General features: G+C 44.0%; 1 protein-coding gene across 1 annotated transcript; it reads left to right on the top strand.

Annotated features, from left to right (window-relative positions):
- The first annotated feature begins 7,858 nt into the window (after positions 1–7,858).
- LOC115645424 (olfactory receptor 52E4-like) lies at positions 7,859–8,856 on the top strand. Its single transcript, XM_030550062.1, has one exon. The coding sequence runs from the start codon at positions 7,909–7,911 to the stop codon at positions 8,854–8,856; it is 948 nt and encodes a 315-aa protein (XP_030405922.1). The 5' UTR covers positions 7,859–7,908.
- Positions 8,857–9,315: the final 459 nt, after the last annotated feature.

Below are 9,315 nucleotides of genomic sequence, written 5' to 3'. Positions count from 1 at the left end.
TCAGGACTCAAATGTTCAGAATGTAAAGATGGTCTTCAGTACTCTGCCTCCACATTAGTCAGTGACCAAAGTGAAGAAGGGGTAGATTTTTTGCATGGCCATACCCTAGGGTTGGGAGGGAGCGCAACACGAGGCGAGCCAACACAGGAAGTCCTCTTACATCTTTATCTCACCGGACCCTGGCATACCAAGACCCCAAAGACGATCTGAGACTGAGATCCCTATTGAAGGCCACACTGAGGGAAAGGAAAGGAAACCCAGTAGTTAAACACGTGTTAAGGTTTAGGAAGCAGTTGAAAGACACAATGAGTATTGACCAACCAAACTGTCCAAACACAAGGCTGGGTACAATAAAAATAGTTGAAAATTGCTACCTCTGAAAAAAGATTTGCTTTTATTGTTAAATCTCAGAATGCAAAGTTAGTTGCTAATGGTAAATCTTAGGATAAAAAATTGGTACTGATGGTAAACTTATGGAAAGATGAGCATGCATGATTCTGGGGAAAACCCTTCAGACATACACCTCTACCCCGATAGAACGCTGTCCTCAGGAGCCAAAAAAACTTACCGCAGTATAGGTGAAACCCCGTTAGATCGAACTTGCTTTGATCTGCTGGAGTGCGCAGCCCCACTCCCCCAGAGCACTGCTTTACCATGTTATATCCGAATTCATGTTATATCAGGTCGTGTTATATCGGGGTAGAGGTGTACTAGGAGTAATCAACAACATGTCGTAGGTGGCTATTGCTTCTCAGCTAACACCTGTTCAAAGGCCCAAAGTTTATCACAGAAAGGAAATGATAATAAACCTGGTCTGCAGTCTGGAGGGGGAAACTGAGGCACAGCACCTCATGGCATTGATGAATCCATGTATTGAGTTACCACTAGTTGGAAAAGCATAATGGCTAACAAAGCTGCACAGAAAGCACACTAGCTGACTTTTGAGATCACTAGGCTGATCTATAAAGTGTTGAAAGGTACACAGATGTTTGCAAGATCACCTGTGGATAACAATGTTTGCAACACTTAGGAGTTTTATGATCAAAAGGTAAAGGGAACCTTGAGCACACTGCTTCTGCATCAGTCAGTGACTAACACTCCTGTAGTGAACTCAGGAGGGAGGTGTGATTCTCTGTTCCCCAAAGCAACACCCTGGCAGCCCCATATTTACCATGGTGATATGATTATGATGTGATTTTTACAATGTATATAAAATATGTCACGTAAGATATCAATTGAACATTATGATTTGATGAATATGATTAACCTATTAGTATGCATATATTATTTTGTACCTAATGTTCTGAAAGCATGGAAGGGCATGTGACCAGTTCCTGTGACTCTGGACTCCATCTGGTGCCTGAACTTTTCCTTTAATTGTGCTGGGGGCTTTTGCTTGGAATAATGAAGCTCCCTCTACATGGCAGAAGCTATAACATGTGGAAGCGACATTATCACTTGGCCTCACTCCCCCCACAACTCAACATGAAAGACATTAGAATCTGGGATAGAACTGAGGACGTGGTCCCAGGCTGAAGGGATTTCTAGCCTGTGTGTGGAAGATTGGTGGAGTGTTTGTACCATCAGTGTGACACACTGATTCAAAGTCAGTCTAGTGTATAGAACTTAATTTGTGATGTTGTTTATTTCCCAGACTTCAACTTTGTTCTGTTCTTTACATTATTACTTACAATCACTTAAACTATTGATCTTTCTTTAACTAATAAATCTGGTTTATATTGTTTTCCTTAATACAGGATGTTGTTTGAAATGTAAAAGTGAAATCTGCTCAGGCTGATGTATTGTTCTCTCCACGTTGAGGGAGGGGCAGACTGGGTAATAAACTTATACTGGACAGGCTTTTGGCCAGGGCAAGATGGTACAGCTCTTGGGTCCTAGTCTGGGGAACTGGTTGGAGCCTCTCTATTGTAGTTTCATGTAACTGCAGCTGGATGTGTCCTTGTCTGTGTGTGGCTGTGTAAGTGCAAGACCTGCAGATGTTTACAGCTTGTCACAGCCTCACAGTGTGAGAGCAGCAAAGTGTCCTGTGGCACCTTATAGACTAATAGATGTCTTGAACCATGAGCTTTCGTGGGTGAATACCCACTTCGTCGGATGCACGTACATTCACTCATGAAAGCTCATGCTCCAATATGCCTGTTAGTCTATAACAGGGGCCGGCAACCTACGATACGCGTGCCGAAGGTGACGTGCGAGCCCATTTTTCATGGCACATGGGGCAGGCTGAGCTCTGTGTTTTCCACCGCCAGCTCCTGCCAGCCGGGGTCCTGCCGCCAGTCCCACTCAATGCCAGCTGCTGGCCTAGGGGAAGGAACCCCAGGCTGGCAGCGGGCTGAGACCCCAGCTGGCAAGGAGCTGGTGGTGGAAACCCCAGATCGGTGGTGGTCAGCCTGCCGCCACTCTGGGGTTCCTGCTGCTTGCCCCTTGCCAGCCAGGGTCCCCCCTGCCACAGCCTCACTCAGTACCCGCTGCTGGCCTGGGGGAAGGAAACCTAGGCTGGCAGTGGGCTGAGACCCCAACTGGCAGTAGTTTGGTTATATAGTATAGACTTATAGAGAGACCTTCTAAAAAATATTAAAATGTATTACCGGCACGTGAAGCCTTAAATTAGAGTGTATATGTGAAGGCTCGGCACACCACTGCTGAAAGGTTGCCGACCCCTGGTCTATAAGGTGCCACAGGAGTCTTTGCTGCTTTTACAGATCCAGGCTAGCACAGCTACTCCTCTGATACTTGACAGTGTGAGAAGGGGCCAAGACTGGTTTGCCAGAGGGTTCGGCGGTCCCGAGCTCCATGTTGAAATCCATGGAATTCCTTTCATCCGTCCCAGTGAACAGGCCCTGCAAGACTATTAAGACCATTTCCCTGCTGTCATGTGGTCACTTACTGAGAGAGAGACCATGGTTGTGGAAGGGAAGTCAAGACACTTGGGTTCTCTTAGCCCGTGTCTGTGTGACCTTGGACAAGTTGTGTCTCCCTGTGCCTCAGTTTACTGATCAGTGAAATGGGGATAGTTCATAGTGACTTTCCTTTGCTAGGTTTTTGAAGATTCCTCAATGAAAGGTGCTGCACAGTATAATGATAGTTACTCATGAGAAGTACTGATCTCTGATCCCTTAGCGACAGCCCCATGCGTTTGCTGTAAGTGCTTGTATCAGAGGGGTAGTCGTGTTAGTCTGGATCTGTAAAAGCAGCAAAGAGTCCTGTGGCACCTCATAGACTAATAGACGTTTTGGAACATGAGCTCCAAAATGTCTGTTAGTCTATAAGGTGCCACAGGATTCTTTGCTGCTGTAAGTGCTTGTGTCTCTTCTTAGTCAACTTTCTCCAGGTCTCTCTGTCTACTATCTACCCGTCTATCGTGAGAATTTACAGGACATCAGATCCTCTGGAGAGTTGAGCATTATCCCTAGTTGTTTTTACTCATCAATTATAATTTTTATATATAGGCACACAAACATACAGAGCAGCCAATTCCTCTCTGACTCAGCACAGAGCCCAAGAGTTCTCCTCTCCCTTTGGGAAGGTTCCTTAATTACTGTTTACTTCTAAAGCTGGATAATTAGCACCAAAGTGGAGACATGCTTGTCCACAGTCTGTTTACATTCAGATGCTCCCTTGTCCTCTAGAGTCTGATCAAACCCCCTGGGATTACAGAGAGCTATATTATAAACTGTGCACACGGTGTGTCGGCTCTCGGCATCGGATGCTGCTGCAGATGCTGGCTTCAGAGAGGTAAAGGTCACAAATACCTGAGGGGGATTCCCAGGGAGGACACTTCCATCTCGTAATTCACAGGTACCCATTTCTTGCTGAGCAGCTCACTCGATCGACAATCCTTCTGCAAGGTGGGTGTGGTGGGATAGAGAGTAAGTCTGTGTCCTTTCCACTCTGCACAACCATGGAACATCCCAGGGCCCTTGCCATAAATAATGATTTTGCTAAAGAATCACTGGCCAAAAAGTCACTCTTTTCTGTGCACCCCTGCTCATCCCGCCTGATGGACTCCAGCCCCAAAGTGGTGCATTTCAGTGGCACAGTGAATCCTTCAGGAAGAAAGATGTTAGTAGATGTACAATACAAGGCCAAATTCTGAGACCACGGCTCATACTTTGCTGAGGCCCCAGTGAGGCAAAACTCTCCTTGGAGCAAGAACTGAGTACAGATGTCAGAGCCAACTGTGTGTTAATGCACAGAGACTGTCACCCCCTCCACTGGCACTTCATGATTCTGTCTATTAATGTGGCAGAGGGACAGGGGCTGTTACCTGACTTTTATCTTCTGCAAATCTTGGTGCTGCTAGGGATCCTTGCTAGAAAAATTATGAAAATTTTTCAATATGGATAACACACATTTCTCTTAGATTCATTCAAGAAGTCTGCTGAAATGTTATGCCTGAAACTAAAAAAAAATAAAATAAAATAAAAATCTTGAAGTAGACACCCAACATGTGATATTTCAGAACAAACTCCAAAAACTTGGCAAATTTATAAGCAACTGGAAATGAGGTCTTCTAATGGAAGGTGTCAGACAGCCTTAACTACAGGTCTTCGCTCCAATAATGTTGGTAGCAAGGAGTTCTACAGGCCATATAGGATTTATGGTAGCAATTTTCTTTTCTCAGTGTTATATGTTCAGACTTTCAATTTAACTAAATGTTCCCTTGTTCATGTTATGAAACACATTAAATATAAATGCCTGATCTACTTTCTTTATCAATAGATCCATAGGGTTTAATATCAGAAGAGACCAGTTGACAATCCAGTCTGACCACCTGTAAAACACAGGCCCATTAAATTTCACTCTGTTACCTCTGAATTGAGCCGAAAGACGTGTATGTGACTAAGGCTGGGTCTACACTAGGATTTTACATCATAGAATGATAGAGCCATAGAGTTATAAGGGATCGCAAAGGACAGCTAGTCTATCCCCGGACAAGATACAGGATCGGTTTGGTGTCAGTCATCTAAGACTGTTGGCCATTCACACAACTGTGGAAAACCTCCACAGAAGGAGCTTCCATGACTTCCCTGGGAGTCTGTTCCATTGGCCTCCTGTACTTAAAGTTAGGAAGATTTTCCTGAAATTTAATTTAAATCTGCTAGGCTTGAATTTTAACCCACTGCCTCTTGTTCTGCCCCTCTGTGGTAAGACAGAATAACTTTCCTCCACCTTTTTGTGTCAGCCTTTCAAGTGTTTGAAGACAATTATGATGTCGCCCATTAATCTCCTCTTTTGCAAATAAACATATTGGTTCCTTTGGCATGCTCATACAGCTTGCATTCCATCCCTTGTGTAACATTTGTTACTTGCCTGTGGATCCTTTCCAGGTTCTCTACATCCTTTCTGTTAATTGGATACATAACTCCAGCTGAGACCTAACCCACAATGACTTCTGTTAATATAACCCAACATTGCATATGCATTTTTTGAAACATTTTTCCTAATGTGCAACCTAAACCTCCCTTGCTGCAATTTAAGTTCGCTGCTTCTTGTCTTCTCTCAGAGGTTAAGGTGAACACTTTTTCTCCTTCTTTGTAAAAACTTTTTAGGTATTTGAAAACTGTTATTATTTCCTTCTTAGTCTTCTCCTTTCATGGTCACATTCCCCCAAGTTGCATTCCACTTTCAAATTCTCAACCAGTTCCTCCTTATATGTCAAAATCAATTCTAGAACAGCCTCTCTCCAAGTAGGTTTCTCCAGCATCTGGAACAAAAAATTCTCTCCAATACATTCCAAGAACTTATTGGATAATCTGTGTGCTGGTGTAGACAGCATGAGATGAATTCTTCCATCGACCTAGCTACCACCTCGCCGGGATTACCTATGCTGAGGGGAGAACCCTTCTATCTGTGTAAGTAATGTCTATATTGAAGCATTATGGCAGCACGACCGTTACATTTTAAGTGTAAACAGCCCTTCAAGGAGATCTTCCAGAAAACAACATCCAGTCTGGATCTGCCAACATGGGGAATTGGAGAATCCAACAGTTCCCTTCTCAGTGAGTCCCAATGGTTAATCACCACCAGTGCTAAATATTTGGCCTTAATTTCAAGCTGGAATTTACCTGGCTTCAGCTTCCAGCCCTTTGGTCTCGCTCAGCCTTTATCTGGTGATTACAGAGTCTGTTATTACCCATGATTTTCTCCCCATGAAAGTCTCTGCTTGATAATCTTTTTGATAAGTTAAGAGAACAATACCTTCAAGTCTAACAATCCATCATTTTCTCTATCCTCCAATCATTTTTGTGGCTCTTTTCTGCACCATCTCCAAGTTTTCAACATCTTTTTTCAAATGTGGGCCCCAGAACTGGATGCAGTTTATTTCCCCAATCCCATGTGCAGAGGTTAAATCCTTTCCCTGCTCCAACTCACCAACTCAGTATTTTCCACTATTAAATCAAAGGCCTCTGAGAAATCAAGGTTTGTTCAATCAGGGCTGTTTGCTTGATCCCCCAAATGTGTTCCCTTGATCAACCAGTGTGCACTCTCATGAAAGGATGAAAACAGGTTTCTTCAACAAGATCTGTTCTGCATAAACCCTGTTAGCGACTGGCATTACTTACATTTCTAGACTTTTTTTACCTAATCTTATACCCATTTTTCCATTGTTTCTTAACCTTGTCAATCTTTTTACGTATAAAAAAACCCTATCCTTTCATATTTCAATATTTCACATTTAACACAGGAATTGACATAAACCCTTTCGAGGATTTCTCTTGTTCTCAATATACTTAACAAACTCCTTTTTGTGATCCATAGCCCTGCAAACATGGAGTTTTCCCTGATGTCTTAACATTCCTTATCAATTTTCCTAACTTCTGATTTCTATTGCTGGCCAGCTATTTTCCCTTTTTCCTCTTTCTTACATATTGCTTCCCTCCGTCTAATTGTTGCCTTCACTTTACCAAAAGTTGTTCACTTTTTTTGACTCTGGAATTGTGATTTTTCTGATATCTAATAAAATGTTAACAAAGAATTACCAATATTCATTCATATTTTTCTGTCTAAATTTTTCCTCCCAATCAGTTTTGCTGACAATTTTCTTCATCTTTAGGGAATTAGTCCTCTTGGAGCACTAAGTGTCTATCAACAGTATTGGTTGGGAACTGTCCATTTGAGTATAAATCAGTTTTCTTTTCTATTTTCCTCTCCTATATCATATGCTCTCCTCTTTGTCCCTTGTATGAACTAAAGTGTCCCAGACTTTTCTATCCTTAATAGAGACTGGGTGACCAAAACTGAGCATATTCCCGAACATCTTATGCCTCTGGGGATCTGAACATTTATTTTATTTTATCCACTACTGTGAATGAGCAGGTGTTTCTCTTGAGCTGCTATCACTGGGGCCCAGGTCCTTCCCCTGAGGGATGTTCTAGCTGGGAGGTTTCTCCCAGCACATGTCTTCCTAAAAGGTTGTTTTTCCCCCCTCTCTGATTTCAAGCAATTGGTTGAATGGGGAACTCCCTTCAGTATGGACTCCCTATCCAGGCTCTCATTGCATTAAGAAGCAATGATGGATAACCACTATCCACACTTGCGTTTCCTGCTGGTGCCTCTGAAGGTTCCCCCACCACAAAGTGTAGGAATTATTAATGCAGGGAGCACAGTACAAACATGGAATTGTATTTAGTAGGGTCATTGTTCACAGTTATTCTCTCTGAATAATGTAAATGTCATTTTTCAGTGTGTGACGAGCGATCAATCTGCTTCTCCCATGAGAACAGCCTCCACTACTGTATGCAGTGTCTCATATTAACTTTGTCTCTCCATGCAGGCATTTCTACTGTGACCATCTACTGGGAACACACAGAAAGTCAGGGGAATGTATGGCAAATGCAGGAGACACCCTTATGCCTCAAAACTGGACACAATCTCCCCTACGCCATGTCAGAATCTAACAAAACCAACTTCAGCAACCCCTCCACCTTCATCCTACTTGGCATTCCTGGCCTAGAGGCAGCCCATATCTGGATCTCCATTCCCTTCTGTGCTATGTACGCCATAGCTGTGTTGGGGAACTTCACCATCCTGTTCATCGTGAAGAGGGAGCCGAGCCTCCATGTGCCCATGTTCTATTTCCTCTGCATGCTGGCTGTCATCGACTTGGTCATGTCCGCATTCACTCTACCAAGAATGCTGAGCATCTTCTGGTTCAATTCCAGGGAGATCAGTTTCAGTGCCTGCCTCACCCAGATGTACTTCGTTCAGTGCTTCTCAGGGATGGGGTCTGGAATCCTCGTGGCCATGGCTTTTGATCGCTATGTGGCCATCTGCCATCCTCTGAGACATTCCACGACCCTGACAAACTCTGTTGTGGCCAAGATAGGCCTGGCCGTGGTGCTGCGCAGTGGCATACTCGCATTGCCCTATCCCTTCCTGGCGAGGCAGTTGCCATATTGCAGAACCAATGTCATCCCACACTTTTATTGTCAGCATATAGCAGTGGTGAAACTGGCCTGCGCTGACATCCGCATCAGTAGTTACTATGGCCTGTTTGATCTTCTCTTTGTGATCGGAATGGATGGATGTTTTATCGCCTTGTCCTATATTCAGATCCTCCAGGCCATCTTCCGCTTCCCCACAAAGGATGCCTGGCTCAAAATTTTTGGGACCTGCATCTCTCATCTTTGTGCCATCTCAGCTTTGTACATCACAAATGTATTCTCCTCCCTCATGTTCCGATATGGCCACAATATACCACTGCATTTCCTCGTTCTCATTAGTGGTGTGTACCACATTGTGCCTCCTGTGCTACACCCCATCATTTACGGTCTGAGGACCGAACAGATCTGGGGCAGGCTGCTCCAGCTCTTCACTCATAAAGAGACCTAAATGTTTTCTCCCTGTGCTCTGGCTCTCAGACTGAGCTCTGTGCAGAGCTGGCTGGTCCATGATGCTGGGTCCTCTTCCCTGAATCACTTTCTGGACAGATAGAGATACATTAAACCCTGTCCTGTCCTTACTGTGCTGTGTCAATGTGATGAACTGGGGAATCAGTCTATATACAATACACTGGGTGGCCACCTTTCTAATTGCTGGTAGATGGATCCCTGAAATTGCAATCTTGCCTCAGCTCTTCTGTCAATCCTGAACACTGCTGTGTGTCTTCTCCCCAAGGCCCTGCCCCATCTCTTGTTCCTCTCTTCCCTCTCCTTGTCAGCTGTGATCCAGTCATCTCTAAAACCAATATGTTCTCATATCTTATGGCAAGTCAGAAGAACATAAGGACGGACATAATGGGTCAGATCAAAGGTCCATCTAGCCCAGGATCCTGTCCACATACAGTGGCCA

The sequence above is a fragment of the Gopherus evgoodei genome, chromosome 1 (assembly GCF_007399415.2).
Source record: "Gopherus evgoodei ecotype Sinaloan lineage chromosome 1, rGopEvg1_v1.p, whole genome shotgun sequence".
NCBI lineage: Eukaryota > Metazoa > Chordata > Testudines > Testudinidae > Gopherus > Gopherus evgoodei.
Note: the sequence above shows the minus strand (reverse complement) of the source record. Positions and strands in the feature narration are given on the sequence as shown.